This window comes from Dermacentor silvarum, chromosome 6 (genome assembly GCF_013339745.2).
Source record: "Dermacentor silvarum isolate Dsil-2018 chromosome 6, BIME_Dsil_1.4, whole genome shotgun sequence".
NCBI classification, from domain to species: domain Eukaryota; kingdom Metazoa; phylum Arthropoda; class Arachnida; order Ixodida; family Ixodidae; genus Dermacentor; species Dermacentor silvarum.
In genome coordinates this window covers 50,821,776-50,842,457 of record NC_051159.1, presented here as the reverse complement: position 1 = coordinate 50,842,457, position 20,682 = coordinate 50,821,776, and the positions used below count along the sequence as shown (strand labels likewise).

At 44.1% G+C, this 20,682-nt stretch overlaps 1 protein-coding gene across 1 annotated transcript; it reads right to left on the bottom strand.

Annotated features, from left to right (window-relative positions):
* Nucleotides 1-2,649: 2,649 nt before the first annotated feature.
* On the bottom strand, nt 2,650-18,951 carry LOC119455496 (angiotensin-converting enzyme). The gene is made up of 11 exons (XM_037716903.2): nt 18,846-18,951; nt 18,602-18,742; nt 18,314-18,505; nt 15,997-16,091; nt 15,368-15,549; nt 13,126-13,250; nt 12,371-12,463; nt 11,711-11,855; nt 8,167-8,265; nt 5,730-5,852; nt 2,650-3,044 (listed from the first exon to the last, which is right to left on the bottom strand). Exons 2-11 carry the CDS (start codon nt 18,675-18,677, stop codon nt 2,903-2,905), a joined length of 1,272 nt encoding a protein of 423 aa, XP_037572831.2. The 5' UTR covers nt 18,678-18,742; nt 18,846-18,951; the 3' UTR covers nt 2,650-2,902.
* Nucleotides 18,952-20,682: the final 1,731 nt, after the last annotated feature.

Here is a 20,682-nt window from a genome sequence, read left to right as displayed (position 1 = left end):
AGCAAGTCGAAAGAATCACCAACCACCGTGCTCGCGAACGCGAGAGCGCGCACAGACCAAAGGCTTTCCGCGGTTCATTGACACGCACTGGGTGCTGGCACCTTGCGCACTGCCGTGGTGGATGCGTGACACAGATTCTCGAAATGGTACTGCTAACGCGGTAGCTTTTCAATCGCCAGCTGTTGGGCAAGAGTTGGAGAGAAGACCGTAATGAGATCTGTCGGCACGGGCGACGCCTGACGCTCCGTATACTATACACACCTAGTGGAGAAAACGAGAACGGAAACCACAAACACGGAAACATGCACGCCAGCTGTTGAGCACGCGCCACGCAGGTCCGAAGAAAGAAGGCACAGCATGCAGCAGCGGCAACTGCTGTGAAGACGGAGAAGGAGCGAGAAAAAAAAAAAATCAAGCGAGAACGGCTCCTTCGGTCGTATAGCAGTTGTGAGTTGGTCTTTTGACACCGTTGCGTCAGACGTGCCGCGTCTACGCAAGGCGCTCGGTTCTTTCTCCACTCGTGAGGCCAAAGAATAAGGAACCAGCTGTCGCGACGCGGTAAAAGTTATTTATGCGAAACAAGCGCAAGCTTCGGGATGGCGGGACAAAAGCCAGAAGCCTCACGCCCGCTGCGATTAATTCGCTCGCTCGATTCACCGTAATCGCCAGCTGGAGACTGTGCTCCGATGTTCGCCAGTGGGTGTTTGCCGCGTTTTCGTGGGGAGCATTAGTTGCCTCTTATCAGGCATTTTGTGGTATGTAGTTAGGTAGACTCCTGTCCAGCCTCATTTGGGGCACCTTCAATAAACGTTAAGAAGTTAGTATGTCCGACGGTGAGATGAGAATAACAAACTTATGAAACTCCTCCAGACGGGCAAGCTAGCGCTTTTGGGTGTTTGGCGCGTGAATCCCGTTGCATAGCAACAGTCTCTTCCTTCGGTGGAGGAGCGCGCCAGGCTCCAGTTACCGACGTCCTTTCCTCGTGGAAGCTATAGCACCATGACACGCTATGAGACGCTATGTGACATTGCACCGGCATCAGTGTCGGCCTAGTTTACCCAGTGCGGCACCTTCAGGATCGGCACAGGTCGTGAAGGTGCCAATCCTGAAAGAGAGTGAAATCCCTGAAATCCGTGTAAGTGTCAATGCGGTTCTGAAACTGTATTTTACTCGGGCTATCATTCGATTATCGAAGGCGCAACGACATTCATGTGCATCGCGTCAAGCTTTCATTGCACGATTTAACGCAGCTGTTCCGAAATCAACTATGAAGGCATTTCTTTGGCGCCTGCCTGTTTACGCGAGTTAGGACTACGCATCAGTCTCTTCGCTGAAGCATTTTCTGTGAGTTTTGTATGAGTCAGTGTCCTCAGGTAAATGCAACCCTCTAGTTGTAAGGGATTTATTAGCTCTGCAGAGGGGAACTGTACTGTACAGCGCCGACCGTTATGCATTCCTCTCCTATGCTCTCGTCACACAAAAACTACAACCAACTTATGGTAGGTTCGACTGGTCGCCTTGCTTTCCCGGATCGACCGAAAAAAATTTAACAAAATTCTGGAGTTTTACGCGCCAGAACCACGATATGATTGTGAGACACGCCGTAGTGCGGGCACTCCGGATTAATTTTGACCAGCTGGCCTTCCTTAAAGGGGTCCTGAACCACCTCTCGGGCTTGGCGAAAGAACACAGTCCGCGAACAACATACGCTGCTGTGAACATCTCAGCCAAATTTTGCAGTCGTGCGCGGCGCGTGGAGGTCGCAAGCGGAGCGCGAAGTCACCTTTCTCTCAAACGCTCTATTTTCAACAGAAGCCTGCTCCTCACTATTTTCTGGACGCTTCATTTCGGTATTATAGCATATTCTCGTACGCGGCAGCTAGTGGATAATAGCTGACGTCAATCGAGAAGGGTGTTTGGATCAGTGCGCTTCCTCCTACTGTTCACATTCCCACTCCTCTCTGTAATGCCTCGCGGCCGTGCGATTACCCGAATAAATAAATAAATAAATAAATAAATAAATAAATAAATAAATAAATAAATAAATAAATAAATAAATAAATAAATAAATAAATAAATAAATAAATAAATAAAGTTCTTGCAATCGCGTTTCCTCCTTGAGGGTGGTAGCGCACTTACCCTCGTATTCAGAAATGCGCCTTAACTATAGGAGTGCATGATTGACCTCATCTAGATGACACCTCACGTGAACGCGCCGAAGGAAGCGTGATGAGCGTCTTGGGCACGTTAACGCCAGGCGTCACCTAGATCAAATCAAGCATGGGTTCCTAGTCAAGGCGCATTTCTGAATACGAGGGCCAGACGCAGAGATGTAGACTGTGGCCGATTTTCTGGTTCGGAAACGGCTTTGCAGGGCAGCCAAATTAAAGATTTTTGCAAATGGTATAATATTAGGCCCTTTTTCCATGACTGGAAAAGGCATTCAATCATTCATTACTTGGCGTGTGCGTGCGTGCGTGCGTGCGTGCGTGCGTAGGGGGAGGCAGGGAGGGAGGGAGGAGGAGGGAGGAAGGGTGGCGTGTGTGTGGCCACGTCTGCAGTGTTCAAAAGCTGTAGCAGACGGTGCACGCTCTCAGGCGTACCAATGATTTGAAGAAGCGTCTACATTTATTGTAGTCGTGTTTTTATTTTTTTGAGGTTTGTTTTACATGTTTCTAAAGGGTTTCAATTCTACACAAATTGATCTGCATACATATACTCTCAAAAAAAAAAACTGATTGGAGTGGCATGATTCAGGTGTTTCCGATGACGTCACGTAGAAAGCTATCAGATCGCACGACCGAGTGATATCACTGACCCATTTTACGTACAATGGGCAGAGGCGGATGAAAACGCAGAGAGGCACCAGTACTACCGGTGTTGACCCCATCCGACGTAGCTTTCAGGAATCATCCTGCAGCCACTCCATCACGGGAAGGAAGTATTCGAGAGTAGCCGAGGCATCCATAGTTTTATGCTGACCTTCACTGATCATTTCCATAATATCCGCCAAGGGCTTTGATGATCCATGCTTAAGAATTGACCTGAAAAGTAAGAAGAGCAGCCGCTATAATCTTAGTGAATAGGCTCCTGCACAAAGAGCCGTTAGTAAACAAAGTTGATACCTCTCGGACCCGTCTGAACCGAAAACAAATAATAAAAGCTTCCGAGTTCACTGATCTTAGCACTAGTAAACGGACCCATAGACGCAACAAAAGCACGGCAAACAAGACGTGTGATTCATGTGCATAAATTTCGCAGAATGAGCAAGCCGTGCTGTTTCATTCGACATTGGCCTGTCAGCGACACTTTGTATGAGTGTACACATCCAACGTATGAATGCTTACGCTGACTAAATATCCAGCTGTAGAGGCAATGAAGTTTGTTAGCGTAAAATAGTGGAGCAGAGTTTCCTTGCCTAATCATGCGATCAACGTGGAATAGGGGCGCTCGCATGGCGTTTGATTTTCCGTACGCAGGCTCAAAGTGCAAACTGCACCCACGGGCACCGTCTAAGCAAGCCCGAAGCTCAATTTGTCGTTCGCTTCCTGGCTTTTGAGGGAACAAAGCGGGAGCATAACGCCGACATTTGCCTGATATTACGCGCGACCTTACCCAATTATTCCCGATTTTAAAAAAACTCATGGCTATTAAACTTTCAATCGATTAATCAAAGTTAACTGATCAATCGCCCAACCCTATATACACCAGGTAGAGACGCAAAATGAGTTTATTTTGGCGTCGCATTCTTTTGTAATTCTATTTGTCGTTTTTCCGTGGAAAAAAAATTACGCTAAAAAAACTCTTTTTTGACTTTCGCGCCCAAGATATGGTGCCGATGACGTCGGCAGGGACGTTACGAATTCCAATGGATCTTCCGTCCATATCGTCCATTTGTGTAGCAAAAGTTCTCAAATGTTGACAGATTGTGTCCTTGCTTTCCTTCAAATGCGAGGCTACAAATAATTAACTAGCCCGGCCACGACCAGAAGGCTTCCAAGTCTGCCTGTGAGGTGTTTCAAGATGGCGTTTTCATTTCTGCAGTCGTTGCTGGCTTATGCCACTAAGCCTCTGCTAACAGTAAGACAGACACATGTTGTATTGCAGAAGTGTACCAATCGTAATTAGGCATTGCATAGTTAAATTGGCACTGACCAAACTAAACGAGTTTGGTTCAATAAATTATGAAAAGCAATTTTCGTTTGTTTGACGGAAAAGATTTGATTGCTAATGGAGAAAATGAGTAAAGCGACACTTAACCTGTTTGGACTGATAAAGTGTGCTACCAAAACTTTATTTTCACTAATTTGGCAGTAAGAGATTGACTACTAGAGGAGACAATGAAGGCTTAACTTCAATTTTTCGAATTTGGCACACCCCAACATAAACATAAACACCTATCTTTGTATCTGCATATATCTATGTGCCTTCTTGGTTTGTGCTCGTTGTTTACATTTGATATACATCTATAGATACTCGCACACTTGTATTTACATTTGTGTGTTCTTTTTGTAGTACTTTGTTGGTGTTTTTCTTTTTCATGTCTTGTGTACTTCCACTCAACTTATTCTCTTTGATATTTGTTCTACTCTTATATCAAAGTATGGTAACACCGTGATTATATATACAGGATGTCCCAGCTATCATGCAGCACAATTTTAAAAAAGAGGAACGGCGTTACGCGAAGCAAACCTAGTGCGTATTGTTTCTAGTACAGTGGAGTAGCCGCCAGTAATTTTTCGTTACTGAGATTTAATTAGGTAATTGTAATTAATTATATAAATCGATAAGTACTGTCCTAATTATAAAAGTGTCAATTAGAAAGTTGTGGAGCAACACTAAAAACTCCCGATACAGCTTTCTGTTGCTCTATGCGTGCTACATAAAAGTGTTTTTCCGAGTGTGAAAGAAGCCCGCGAATACACGCAGAATTGCTGCGCGACTGGCCGCTCGAGGCACTGCTCACGTATTGAGCAACAGAAAGCTGTACCGGTAGTTTTTAATGTTGCTCTACAACTTTCTCATTGACACTTTGATAATAAGACAGTACTTCTCGAGTTAGATAATTAATTACAATAACCTAATTCGATCTCAGTAACGCAAAAATTACTGGCGGATACTCCACTGTACTGAAAATAATACCGTTCCTCTTTTTTTAAATCGTGCTGCGTGATAGCTGGGACACCCTGTGTGTATATATATGTATGTATGTATGTATGTATGTATGTATGTATGTATGTATGTATGTATGTATGTATGTGTGTGTGTGTGCGTGTGTGCGTGTGTGTGTGTGTGTGCGTGTGTGTGCGTGTGTGCGTGTGCGTGTGCGTGTGCGTGTGTGTGTGTGTGTGTGGTGTGTGTGTGTGTGTGTGTGTGTGTGTGTGTGTGTGTGGTGTGTGTGTGTGTGTGTGTGTGTGTGTGTGTGTGTGTGTGTGTGTGTGTGTGTGTGTTACTTCGACGAGAACACCCTTCTACTACAAAAACACTTGCAACGTGTTGCGTTTGGACAAAACGCCACACGATATGTCGCTAAACCAGCGCTGCTACTCTACGCTACTGTAATGCTACTGCCGTCTACGTTTCTCCGGTCACTCGGGGTTGTAAACGCAGCATACTATAATACGTGCTTAACGTGATATTGTACGTTTACAGTCGCTTTAATGCTGCGTGCACTTATAGTGTATGGACCGCGGCCGCCGAAAACAAGAATGTTGTTGTAGCGAACTTACGTGAGACGTCTGCCTGCTTCTTTAGAGCCGAAAATGTCGCATTCGTGCAGTCGGCCCGTGTGATTCGCTCCTACGCACAGGTACTTGACTATTTGCATCTGCACGACCAGGCTGCACATAGACCTGTACAGGAAGGCACAAGGGTTGAGCAGGGTTCAGTGTGTAGAATAGCGGTCCGGGCGTACTATGCGCGACCATTCGGTATACAGTCCTCTGCATTTGTTCAAAACATGTCCATAGCACTTCAGGCCGTAGCTATATTACGTTCGACAATCATCGTCCACCTGAACAGGCAGCTTAGGGCCCACGCTTCGACAAGTGGACTTTTTCTTTGTAAATGCAACGATTTCGGGACAACGGCTTCGTCGTCTGGACATTCATGATCACTCCAAGACTTTATTTATACTGTTGCCACATTGTGTTGCCTTGGACTTCGGCAAGTAAGACACTCGGGCTGTGAGCGGTAAGCAACCCGAGTTCTAAAGCTGCTAAATTCTACTAACTAAAACTGTACAAACTGCGGATCGTTACACTTGCACTTAGTATATGTTACAGTGCAGAAAAATCGAATAGCATATACACTGCACGCCACTGGCAAGTACGTGCATTTGTGGCTTCGTAATGTGATGGCCTCGAAAACGTCAACAAAAGAAGTCTGCATTACTGTGGCTTTCTTCCCATCGCATCTGTTATTCTGTAAATATCAGATGAAATAAACGTCGCTTGCAGACCCTGATAACATGTCGGTATTCCGTATTATTACCGCCTCCCTTAAAAGATATATACGTTAATGATGCAAGGGCTCCTTACGTCCCCGAGCTGCATTTAGATCATAGCGTCTTTCATAGTCAAGGTTTGTCAACAGTTCGAAGTGTTGTGCCTTCTAATAAATAAAAAAAACTATCTGAATATTTTATTGGCGCTATAGCTTACTTTTGCATCCACCACGCAACAAAAACAACGCTATTATTGCGGCAGATAGTGTGATTTTATTGCCGGTGTGTCAATACAAACGAGAACATCAGATATCTCAAACTGGTCAATTATCTTGTTCCTCCGCACAAACAAAAAACTTATATCAACGAGATTATTCAGCACGAGTTATAAAGCAAATAACAGTGAGTCAAGTACGGTTTTCATGCTCACAGGAATCGGTAAGTACCGCTGGTTTTAAGTATCGTGACTAATACACCAGAAACCTAAATACACCTAGCGTGGTCGCGCCAGCTACCACCCTGTTTCTATAGGGACGCTCACAAAATCCATCCAATCAAACTGCTTATTCGGAACAATTGCGAACAACGAGGTTTAAGCAGTCCCCCGTTGTCGCCGGCATTCGATGTCTCGAGTTTGCTCGGCGGCGTGGTTAGCAGCATTCGCCCGCCATTGCCGATTGCGATTATTCGCAATTAAATTGCTTCAAAATTAAAGAAATCAGTCTGTTACGTAAGACAATGAATGGCTCATAACCCCCTTAAGCAATGGCTCATACCCCCGTAAACGCGGACTCCCCATTACGACGACAGAGGAGAAGTGAAATTCTACGCTGAATGATGAGCGGCAACGTTGCCAGCTGTGGAAGAAGACGACGACGACGAATGCGGGTGCAGTGGCACGAGCGCGTGGCGAACACTAGCACGAGCGCAAACCGATGGGGGCCAACGAGCCAGCTGCGGAAGAAGAAGACAACGCTCGAGCCAATGTTGATGATGATAGCTTTCTGTACACAGGCGATTTCGCCTAGCCATATTCCATTTCGCCTAGCCATATAAAGCTTCGCTTTAAAAAAAATTCCACGCGGCGCGCCCTTTCGGATAACGAACGTGCATCGCAGCACCAACGAGGCAACGCGCAGAGCTGCTGCCGACGCCGTCCGCGTTTCCCCACGTTCGCTTCTAACGTGCGCGGTGTCCGTGACTGCAGCCGATGCCTCTGGCGGCGGTTCGGCAGGTTTCGACTAGAGAACTGGACACTAGTCGAGTAGCGTCGGAAGTCGCTGCCTCTTCTCGCCTCGCAACGTTTCAAATGCAATGGTAAACTCGGCAGTAATGCAGTCACACGAAACGTGAAAGCTGGGGAAGTGCGGAGCAGTGATTCGCCGGTGCTTCGCTTGTGTTTTTATTGTGTTTATTTTGTTTTATCCTCTCTTGCGCTGCGCCGGTATCAGCTTGGCGTGTTAGAAGCGATTTTACCGAATTTCTGTCAATTAATTCAATTAATTCATGATTCTTCCTGCATTTTATATTATTGGGAATCTAGTTGGTTTAATTTTACCCGGTCTTTCCCTTGTATTGGCACGTTTGGGCCCTGTTTTGCGCTTGTGTTTTCTGAGCGTGACATGACACATGACACATTAGACGCCGACAGCCCGGGCCCCTAAAGTGCTCCGCACTTAAAAACACACTTGCACGACAGCATTCGCCGGCACTTCACTTACCTGATTCGGTTCATGTGTGCGCGAAAATCATAATCCGCAGGTGAGCGGAAACTGCTCGTCTGGATATCCGGTGGCGAACGGATTCCTTCGTATCTAACTCTGAAAAGAAAAACAAAGGACACTTTACGTCAATGAACATACCTTCAAGGGGAAATGCTCCTCAGAAACATTTCTTTTTAAATAATAATGCTGGGTGAATGAAAAGTTTACCAATTATAGAGCTTGATCTCTTCATTCGAAATATACCTTTAGTTTTAGGATATCTCGATGCTTTCGTGTCCTAAGTGCCATGCATAAGTGAGAAGCAGTGTATGTTTGTGCAGCTGCTGGACTTAACAGTTAGCATGATAGAGCAGTGCAAAATTATTTTTCTTATCCCTAACACTCCACTGAGTGCTAATAAGCAAGATAGTGTGATTCCCTTTACAGGAAACATTTTAAGAGAATTTCGTATCTGGTGCTTCATATTCAATGGCTGGTGCCCGAGTACATTAAAATTTTCATCCTTAAAAAAACAAAGTGATTGCATTAAATCCTAGATAAGTGCATTCTACATATCCTAGAAATTACGCCCATCAAATGTGGTCTTGATTGGACCACAATAAGTACATAAAATGTTGTGCACAAACGCATTGTTTTGCCCAAAATATGAAGTTGAGAAAAATGCGATTGAAAGTTTTAAAAGTTGTTTACTTCTGTTAATTATTATTATTACTTGTCAGGGAGATTGCGATGCGGCAAAGCTAACCTTGGAGAGAAAAAGCTTAGGCCTACCACCTTGCACGAGCCCAACGGCGTGTGAAACCGCGGTTTGACCCATCGCGCGCTTGAAAATGTGTCATATCTGTGCCTCTTCTTGCCACCTCGAGGGCTTTAATCGAGTTTATTATACTTTTCCCGATCATTTCTGGCTCTGATTTCTTCATATGTGAAATAGGAGAGATCAATCTTGCTGAAACAACTAAAAACACAAGACCTATTTCTTTAATGAAAATCGCCGTTTTTTGACCCGCCTCTCCCCTTCAAGCGCCCACAGAAGGGGAATTTTTGTATGTCGCATGAGTTTGGTGTCTTAGCGCTTCTTCGAAAACAGTACCGTAGCAATTAGTGTAGTGCGCAAGGCGCTCATTCACGTAGCGATGTGAAACAAGATAGCGTTCCGCTCTGTGCCGAAATTAAATTACACTCTGTGCCAAAAGCAATTACATGGACAATCCAGACGCATTTATGCCGTCGCCGTGAGGTTCCGTATAAAGTCCGAGGGCGCTTAAATCGTCCCCGCGCGCCGTATGCTGTATGTGCGAGTGAAAGCTTGAGAGGGTGAGCCGGCAATCGCGGCTCAATTTCGCGCGTGCAAGGGAGGAAAGCGGGAAGGAAGCGCACCGTCGTCTGTCGCGCTCAATGCTCCGTGGGGGAGGGCAGGGAGGGGGAGGAGCGTTCTACTCCGGGCCTCATGTATCTTGAAAGCCAAACTGCGTCGGGGACACAGTCCGCCGTGCGCTCCGTTTTCGCGGCTTAGTTCGCGTTGATGCGAGACGCAGCACGAATGTCGAATGCTCGCTGCTGCTGTCACGCTTTCTCACTCCAGCGTTGTGACAGCGAGTTTCCGAATTCATCGAGTGAGATGTGTTCATGTTTGCTTGCGCGCGCGTGACACCATGCTTGTTCATTTAGTTAGTGTGCCTATGTTTACCAGTTTATATGGCCAATAAAACTATCATCCTGACTTCGTATAGATGTTCACGGATTTCATATCGCAATCGATGATTCGCCTTTCGTGCGAAAGTGCGACTTTCTGTGTGCCCAAAAGAGCCACTGTTCTGCTGCTTGAGTCATTAATGTTGTGTTCCATCGTGATCATGGTGTTGTGTTGCCAAGTAGCGCAGAAATCTCTACAATGTGAGGCAGAATATTCATTCATTCATAAATAATCGTTTAAGTAAGCACACACTTCTGACTTTCCTCATATCCCGGTATAGTGAGTCCACGCCATTCATTCATTCATTCGTTCATTCATTCACAAGTAATCGTTTAAGCAAGCGCACACTTCTGACTTCCCTAATATCCCAGTATAGTGAGTCCACACGTCATTCATTCATTCATTCATTCATTCATTCATTCATTCATTCATAAGTAAGTAATCGTTCAAGCAAGAGCACACTACATACTTACCTTATATCCAAATATAGTGAGTCCATACGTCATTCTTTCATTCATTCATTCACAAGTAATCATTTAAGCAAGTGCAGACTTCTGACTTCCCTCATGTCCCAGTATAGTGAGTCCACACGTCATTCATTCATTCATTCATTCATTCATTCATTCATTCATTCATAAGTAATCGTTCAAGCAAGATCGCACTACTTACTTACCTTATATCCAAATATAGTGAGTCCATACGTCATTCTTTCATTCATTCATTCACAAGTAATCGTTTAAGCAAGCGCACACTTCTGACTTCCCTCATATCCCAGTATAGTGAGTTGACACATCATTCATTTATTCATTCATAAGTAATCGTTTCAGCAAGAGCACACTACTTACCTTATATCCAAATATAGCGAGTCTATACGTCATTCATTCATTCATTCATTCATTCACAAGTAATCGTTTAAGCAAACGCATACTTGTGAATTGCCTCATATCCCAGTATAGCGAGTCCACACGTCATTCATTCATTCATTCATTCATTCATTCATTCATTCATTCATTCATTCATTCATTCATTCATTCATAAGTAATCGTTCAAGCAAGAACACACTACTTACTTACCTTATATCCAAATATAGTGAGTCCATACGTCATTCTTTCATTCATTCACAAGTAATCGTTTAAGCAAGCGCACACTTCTGACTTCCCTCATGTCCCAGTATAGTGAGTCCACACGTCATTCATTCATTCATTCATTCATTCATTCATTCATTCATTCATTCATAAGTAATCGTTTAAGCAAGAGCACACTACTTACTTACGTTATATCCAAATATAGCGAGTCCATACGTCATTCATTCATTCACAAGTAATCGTTTAAGCAAGCATACACTTCTGACTTGCCTCATATCCCAGTATAGTGAGTCCACACGTCATTCATTCATTCATTCATTCATTCATTCATTCATTCATTCATTCATTCATAAGTAATCGTTTAAGCAAGAGCACACTACTTACTTACCTTATATCCAAACATAGCGAGCCCATACGCCATTCTTTCATTCATTCATTCATATGTAATCGTTTAAGCAAGCGCACACTTGTGACTTGCCTCATATCCCAGTATAGTGAGTCCACACGTCATTCATTCATTCACAAGTAATCGTTTAAGCAAGCGCACACTTCTGACTTCCCTCATATCCCAGTATAGTGAGTCCACACGTCATTCATTCATTCATTCATTCATTCATTCATTCATTCATTCATTCATAAGTAATCGTTTAAGCAAGAGCACACTACTAACTTACCTTATATCCAAATATAGCGAGTCCATATGTTATTAACTCATTCATTCACAAGTAATCGTTTAAGCAAGCGCACCCTTGTGACTTACCTCATATCCCAGTATAGTGAGTCCATACGCTCGCGGCTTACAGGTTCGTCCAGCACTGTCCACATCCACTTGCTAGTTGCGATTCCATGAAACAGTTGTCCCACGTGGTCGAAGGCGCGTGCCAGTAGGTGGTGTGTCTCCGCAGCTGCTTCGTTGAAGCAAGTGTGACGCGTTTCATCAATGGAAATAAAAATACGATGGGACTTCAGTAAGACCGTGTCGCTATTCTAGAGCTGCAGAATACAGTGATTCTTTTATTATTGTTCTTTCATGGCAGTCATGAGTGTCTACAGAAAAAAATATATAATTTCCCTTTTACAAGCAAAAACATATCGCGTCAAAAATCCCTCTGTCAAAAAATCTCGTGTGCGAAAGCCACGTGCCCCGCATAACACCAAATGCCGCATGTCCACATGCTCTATGTGCTATTCCAAATAGTCTTGCAAAATAATACGATATTATAATTATGTGGCATGTTGATTTCATTCCTATATAACTCGAAGCTGCCAGGTGCCACTGCCCGCCGCAAGGGAAAAAAGCAGCATTCCTCAAGCAATAAATATAATAAACGGGAGGGAATGAAAATGCCTGCACGAAAAGAAATAAAATCGTGCAACTTTCGCTATTTGTATCAAGAAAAAAGTTCGACTTTTTGCTTACCGGCATCTATTACTCCAAATCTGAGATGTTCTCGAAGTCGTCTAGATTGAATGGCCAACCATGACAGAGCGTCTGCAACAGCTTCGTGGAATGCTAGTCGAACGAGACCAGAACAGGTATTATTCAAAGGAACAGATACCTTTTTGTCATTTTGTTTTTTCTTCACTTAGCAATACATTTTTTTCGGTTGTTTGAATTAATTGATTAATAAATAATTAAGACGGGACGCAAAGAAATGCGGAGAGTGGCGAGGAAAACACAGTGCGCCTATGGTTGGTACAGCCTTCGTCTGCTGATCTCCTTAATGATTTCTCTTTTTCTTGGATATTAAAAAAAATCGTATACAATTAACGTCCCTGCACAAGGAAATCGCTTTGGTTTTGCTATCTATTCGTCCTTCCTTGGTTCGTAGACTGCTGGGTGGGGGAGGGAGGTTATTCTGCAAGAGTCCACCTAGTGGACTTTCCGTTTACGGTTGTCGCTTATTGGCTGCAGCTGTACGAACGAGAAGGAGACTGACTGGGGGCACGTGTTTCCTTCTCACTCGTGCAGCTGCAGCCAATCAACAAAGGCCGAAATGGACAGTCCACTAGGTGGACTTTCCATCAGGCAGGGGGGGGGGGGCGCAGTCCACTAGGTGGGCTGTCCCCCCCCCCCCCCCCTTCCGATGTGCCCACGTGCCTATGGAAAGCAAGTTTCCGTGCATGAGAGCGCTGCGTTGAGCTAAGTAAGCACAAAATCGAATATTCACTCACCTTCGTTTGCTCCTGTCCGAAAGACATGCGGCAGGTGCGCGTACAGCATGAAGTAATAAACGTGTCCCATCTCGTGGAACACCGTTCCAAGGCCACTGACAGTTGCTTCGGTGCACATCTTGACCCTTTTTCGAAGAGAAAGCAATGTGGGAACACGACTGGTCAGTTAACAACGTACAGCGGCCAAATCTTTAGCCACCTCGCGCTAGCACTGATTATACGCCCAGCGCCTCAGCACAGGAGCAACCAAACAGACACGACCCGCCGTGGTTGCTTAGTGGCTATGGTGTTGGGCTGCTGAGCACGAGGTCGCGGAATCGAATCCCGGCCACCGCGGCCGCATTTCGATGGGGGCGAAATGCGAAAACACCCGTGTACTTAGTTTTATGTGCACGCTAAAGAACCCCAGGTGGTCCAAACTATTCCGGAGTCCCCCACTACCGCGTGCCTCACAATCAGATCGTGGTTTTGGCGCGTAAGACCCCATAATTTAATTTAATTAATTTCATACAGACACGACTCTCACCTCTGCACGTGCTTAGTGCGCATGAGCTTTCTCCCTTAGGAAGGGAGATTAACCAGAGGCGAGTGTTCGGTTTGTTACCTTGCACTGGGGTGGGGGATACAGGGATTGGAAAGATGGCAAAGAGACAGAGGGGGGGGGGGGGGTGACGAACTGAAGCCGATGCCGCTGAGTTTGCTCTTCTTCACATGTACTTTGGTAGATTTTTGGCGAGGTAGATTAGAGTTCAGAGGAGTATTTTGCGGTCAAGTAATCACCTCCTTCGCAATACATTTCACGAAACCCCAAAACAGTGTATCAAAATGGCTCCACGACGGAACACACGGAAAAAAGACATGCACGTGCGAAGCGCTAATTTCACATTTCTAAGATTTCTGATTTCTGATTTTATTACAATATTATTGTACAATTCGAGCAAGTACAATATAGCACGATAGGGTTCTCCAAGGTTAAAAACTACCAAAACCTTACAATTGCGGTGCGAAAGGTACGACAAACTTGTGGCAAACTTGTGTTTCCAGAGTGACAGCCTAATTTTCAGCAAAGCTGTTTGTTTCGAACAGTTGCGTTAGTAATGCTTTGTATATACTTAATGAGACCGCGCATACTAAGCTTTTCCCGCACATGTCCCATAAAATGGACTTTATTTCCAGCTAATGTAAACTCGGTGCCACATTTCGTTATCCCGGCTAACGGGAAAGCATGATTACGTACGTATAACGCATGTCGTAAAACGCTTTCGATCAATTAAATAATTTACTGCAAAAGCCCGGATTAACGCGCACCCTTTCAAATTTGCGTGCATATCGGCCATAACGTGGCTACTACTTCCACCAAATATGAACACAGTGTCCTTTATGCCCAAGACATCGCGCGAGCATTCTACAGAGTTCGTAAAACTGCGCGCAACGCTTTGGAGTGCTTCCATCGATACATTATTGAAAAGACTTTTCTCATTGAAAAGGAAAACCCACTCATTTCACGTTCTGCACCCACCCCCGACATGCCCCTCATTTCCACCAAATTTCAACTCGGTGTAAGATTCAGTTTTCTCAAGAAACGCTGTTTATAACGGCTGTATAACGACGTCAGTCGCATACATAAGTAAATGTGCACCTTCATAGTTCATCCAGGAGACACCAGGGAAACATTCTACGCGGTTCGTAAAACACACTCTCGAACGTGTGCACAGGTAATTTCCTGTGCACAGGTTCTGGCTGTGAATATAGGCCACGCGGGTTAAACGTTGATCGCACATCACCTATGACACTTCTCCCATCCTATGCAAACTTAACCTAGGTGCCACGTTTAGTTCTCCCGGGGCGAGCAAACCAAGTAAGCGCTTCGTTTGACGTCCCTATGGGGCCGGGGATAAAACAAATATTTAGTAATGAGCCCGTCACCAACCCACTCATCTAACAATTTCTCTGTATATCACCCAACATTATACAGGTTGGGGCATTCGCCCCAACTTTGGGCATGCGCCCCAACCTGTATAAAGTCGCCGCTACATGTAGATCTCCCAGGACACCGGACGAACTTTCTACACGTTTTATACTACGCAATTAATTAATTCTTTATTCTATCGTCTTACGGCCTAGCCTGCTCCGATTGTTCCCGCTGATTTATGCCAACTTTAACGTGTAAATTTCATCTTTTTTAATGTATGGAGTGAAAACTGATGCACTCGCGCACTAAAGGAGCATGAATATTTGCTACCTGTAATCTTGTCCATCGCAAAAGTCCCAAGCAGACGCCTCGCACGAGACCTCGGCATCCCTCGACGATGACGTTTTAATCAAAGACTTCGCCCAAACACTCTTAGGCAGCTGTGGCAGCCCCAGAGAGACGTAGAAGTACTCCGCCTCTTTGAACGCGTTCAATGCGTTGAAGTTTTGGGACTGAAAGCAAGGAAAGGCAGTTACGTCACGCCAGTTAATCCGCCAATGGCGGCTGTCAGCCCATTATAGCACTGGTATAGGCGTGGCAGCGCTGTGGTCCAAAGTAACTGTCACGTGGACAGAATGACTGAAAGGTGGGCAAGTTGGTGAGGATTTCATAGCTGAACCCTGGCGCTACATAGCACTGGGAAAACGTGAGACGAAGAGAATTGACAGGGCACGCGCTGTACACTCACAACCAAAATTTTTATTGATGAGGAAGGTTTATATATGCGGCTAACTGCAACGTTATATAAAGAAGTAAAATAATTCACAAAGTTAGGTTGATAGATCAAAGCGAGGTTAAAAGAATCACAGAACATGTTAAACTAGACTGCGTTGCTCGGAGGGTGAAATACCGACGGTACGTTATTGCACAAGACACCCGATGACCAGAAATTCTCTTACCTTCGAGTTCACAGGAGAGTTTTCAGCGTTCCACGTCGATGCCGTCAAAGGGTCTGTCAAATCTGCCGCATTGCTTGTCAAGTAACCCTGCACGCCTAACCAAAAACGCAAGTCAAGTGAAGTCGTAGTGTTAACTACAGGTGGGAGAATATCAACTTTTTCGAATACGAATCGAATACGAACAGTAAGCATCGAATACGGAATCGGATATCGAATGGTCATAAGCAGACGCGTATATTTGCAGCAGGAATATATATTTTCCTGTAATTAGGTACTACGCTTGTACCGACTAGTGAGAAAAAGACAGCCAACTAACACGGGCAATTGGGCTTAGTTTTAAACATAAGATAAATAAATACCATTAAAAGAACGGCATAAATAGCCTCTCGAGATCTTTAGAGCCTGGTTGCAAACAAGGGGGCTCACCAAAATTGAATGGTGTCTGCATGAATAGCACTCCAAGAATGCTAAATAGATGGTCGTTGTAAAAAAAAATCAGAAGTTGTAGGGGAAAAAATTAAAAAGCGCCTGAAAGGCTTGTGTGCTGTAGACACACGGGAAATGGCCCGTTGCAAGGAAAACAGCTCCGCATGGTTGTAGCGTAAAATATAAAACTGCTATATGGCTAGACTGCAAGAAACACTAAATTACAGACTACAAGCAAACACAACAGGTTGTCATGCATGTAGGCTTCCGCCGCCAAACTAAAAACAAAGCTTGCACTACCCATTTCGTTTCTGCCTTGATTCAAGAACTTTTGTCGTCGTTTGAAATCTGATAATATGCCACACTTTGTTTAGCAGACGGAGAACAGTGACCCGACTTTCACAGTCCGATTGTGCGATATATTTTGTTAGTTCCGGTGTTCGAAAATACTGAATATGTCATTTCCGAATACGAACAGTTAGTGTGAAATATTCGATTCGTATTCGAAACTTCGAATATTCGCCCACCCCTAATGCAAACATTTAAAGGCAGTACAGCTAGGGTACATTGACCAAGTATTGCTCAACTATGCATGAGAACTAGCTGAAGCCGCTCTGGTTATAAATCATGACATGCTAAAAGTGTGCGTTTGCGGGTGTTAACGCTTTAACCGATGTCACAACAATACATTATGCCTTTTTAAGGAACGCTAATCTCTAAATGTTAGGAGTGAGATAACATTCAAACAATGTTGGAACCGGCTGATGAAGAACAGGGGTAACTGAATATCTCTGTTTGAGTCCTTCGTGCGGAAGTAGGCATAAACTAGTAATGACACGTGGTTTATGTTTAAGTAGCTTAAAGTCAGTTCTTACAGCAATCGTTGAATAATGCTATGTTCACAGTGCAGTCGTCACGTTCGCAGAGCACGTATTTTAGCGTGTTGACCACACTAGGACGTACAATCTAAAGTGCTTCTGGCGGTTCATGTTGTCAGTCAAAATACGAGGCGGCCACGTGACATCTGTACATTCACATGCACATTCACCTGGACGTTCACAGACACAAACAGAAACATCAGCGCCGACGTAGCGCGCTCACGTAAAAGACAGCACAACCAACAGAAGTACCACCAGTGTGCTCAAGCCCACTGTTCCCTAAAGCCCACACGGCTTGTACCGGCCAGCCGTTCCACAAAACGATAATTACAGGAAGTTCTGTAACCGCAAAACGAAAACCGAAACTATGGCGCTCATTGGGGACAATGTATCTGTCTTTGCCTCGCGGTCCAAAGCAAATGCTTTCGAATCTGTTGCGGCTCTTGCACACTTGACGCCCGGTGCGACTATATCTGCGATCTTTGCGTTTGCGCTTGCGTTTCTTGCCATCTGTGCATTGCGTACACTTAGTTTGAAGGTAGCTTACGGTGAGCACAGTGAGAATACGTGGCTTGCCCTTTAGCCACGGTTTGCCACATATGAAATTAGGAGGAAGAATGTACCTTCACGTAAAATACTGGCGATTTCTCATAAAATGTGCACGTTGGCTTTTCTGTGCAATTCTATTCATTAGTACGTCTATTCTGCCTGCAAGCGAATTTGTGTCGACCACTGTTCTCCCAACATTATCGTCCTACAGACCAACGTACATAACAAAAAATATTCGCGGTTCTGTACGGTTCTTTTTTTTTTCTTACAAATATTTCTAAATATAGTTTAATGCTCTCTAGAGGTAAATGAAGCAATAATGAACCAATTTAAAACAATGAAAATGCATTCACGCATTATTTCTTATCTTGTTAAATAAAAGGATAAAGTCAGGTAACAATATTACAGAGTGTAGGAAGTGTATAGTTTAACATAGTCAATGAAACAAGGTCAAAACGCTTTACCCAGTAGGTGAACGTCTATGGGACCAGTCGGAGACACGCGTTTAGAGCCGTACTTTCTCGTCAGCCTCTTTCGCACCAGACGATGCATACGCTGGTAGAGCGGCAGCAGTTTGTTCCAAAATGCTTCCGTATCGGCCTTGAACGTCGGCCATTCGTAAGAATGCATGACGTAGTCTGCTGCTTTCCTAAAGCCTAAAGAGCCAGTTGCCAAAAAAAAAAGCAGGAAAGAGAAATAGAACAGATCATAACGTCTTTTCATTGCGCAGCTATTCCGAAGTGAGTAGTTACCGTTCATCTGGCTTTCCATGGCGATAATCTGCAGAATCTCATAGAAAGCGTCTCCGAAACGCCTTGCCTGCTTCATCCGCTGCTTGAAATAATGTAGGCGCTCAGCGCTGTTCTCCGAGAGGCTGATAATGCGTTGCAAGTCTTGAAGAGAGCGCACAGGCTGCAGTCAGCAGCGTAATGGTGTCATGCATTCAGAAAGCGTGAAAATTTACGAGAGACGCTTACGCTGGGAAAGTGTGTATACCTGAAAAGGTCAGCTGACAACCACCATCGCCATCTTTCCAGCCGCCTCTGTACTGGCACAAGGTGACGTTGGAACGAATGCTTGACAGCAGCGCCTCTAATTGAAGGCACTTAAGGGAGGGGAAAAAAAAGAAATAGGCAGCCGGTTCCTAACGTTAGCTGCAGATATTGCGGCCGACATTACTTTTGTGACATGCCGGAAATATTCCGGCAACCATCATGTAGGCATTATCCACCGTTAAAAGGAACACATAACCAGTAATAATGCCAATATATCTCGCAATTCTTCTTTCGCCTTTGCCCGGAAAAAATTTGGCTGGTGTAATTAGTTGCATATACCAGGTGTTCTTTTTTTTTTTTAGCTGCACCCTTTTTTGGAAAAGTGCATACATCACAATTCTGACCCTTGAGCTAAATTACTCGACAAATCAATCTACAACAGATCAAAATGCCCTATTGAATAATTAAAATAATTGCACTAATTACCTTCTTAAGTAGTTACTTTGCGGCACATAATTGAGTCTACGAATTGTAGCCGATGAGTTCCGCAAGGCGTATCCACTAAGAACGAATTCATAGGACTAGACCAGTTTCGAGATATTAATTTTCAGTGTCCAACGAAATGCGTTGGCGTGCCAGTTACTTTTGTACTTCAATACATAAAACAGCGTTTTCATTTTAAAAAAACTTAGTGGAAAAACTCTGCATTTTTGCCGTAGCTTTGGTGGCACATATCTTGAAACGTCATAATTCGTTCCAAGCCGATATGCCTTGCAATCTCACTAGCTACAATTCGTAAATTAAGATATGCGCCGTAATGTAATTATTTAAAAAGTTAAATAGTGTAATTATGTTAACTATTCAACTAAACATTTTTTTTATTTCTCGTAGAAGTAATGGCCACCTCATCGAGTAATTTAGCTCTAGGGTTAAAATTATGCAATCTACCACAAGCATTTTTTTTTTTCATTTTGATGCAGCTAAGAAAAAAAAACACCCTATATATTTATGCGTGAGAGCTTTGTCTGAGGGTCTTAGTGTCATATCTCAGCGATAATCGATGGCAGAAAACTCTGCATTTTTGCCGTAGCTTTGGTGGCACATATCTTGAAACGTCATAATTCGTTCCAAGCCGATATGCCTTGCAATCTCACTAGCTACAATTCGTAAATTAAGATATGCGCCGTAATGTAATTATTTAAAAAGTTAAATAGTGTAATTATGTTAACTATTCAACTAAACATTTTTTTTATTTCTCGTAGAAGTAATGGCCACCTCATCGAGTAATTTAGCTCTAGGGTTAAAATTATGCAATCTACCACAAGCATTTTTTTTTTCATTTTGATGCAGCTAAGAAAAAAAAAACACCCTATATATTTATGCGTGAGAGCTTTGTCTGAGGGTCTTAGTGTCATATCTCAGCGATAATCGATGGCAGAAAACTAACTGCATGCTATAGTGTACGCGTGTTTACTTTGCACGTGGTTGACTTTCCTATCTCTCTCTCTCTCTCTCTCTCTCTCTCTCTCTCTCTTTGTTGAGTGACCGTTGCATTATTTAGATTGCAGAGTTGGAACACGCGCATTTCAAATACACGCAACCGGAAACTGAGAGCAGGAGCCGTCGCTTCACATTAGAGCAGGTGCCCACGCACGCCTGCAACTGCACCCGCGGTACAGTATCAATAGTACAGTCAAATAATAAGTGCACTTTACAGGTAACTGCGGCGCCAGGCGTCATTTTGTAACATGTACAGAGTAACCTGCGTTCTTATTGTGAGAACTTTGAAGAATTGGTGAGATGGCTGCTATGCACAGGGTCGCGGGATCGAATCCCGG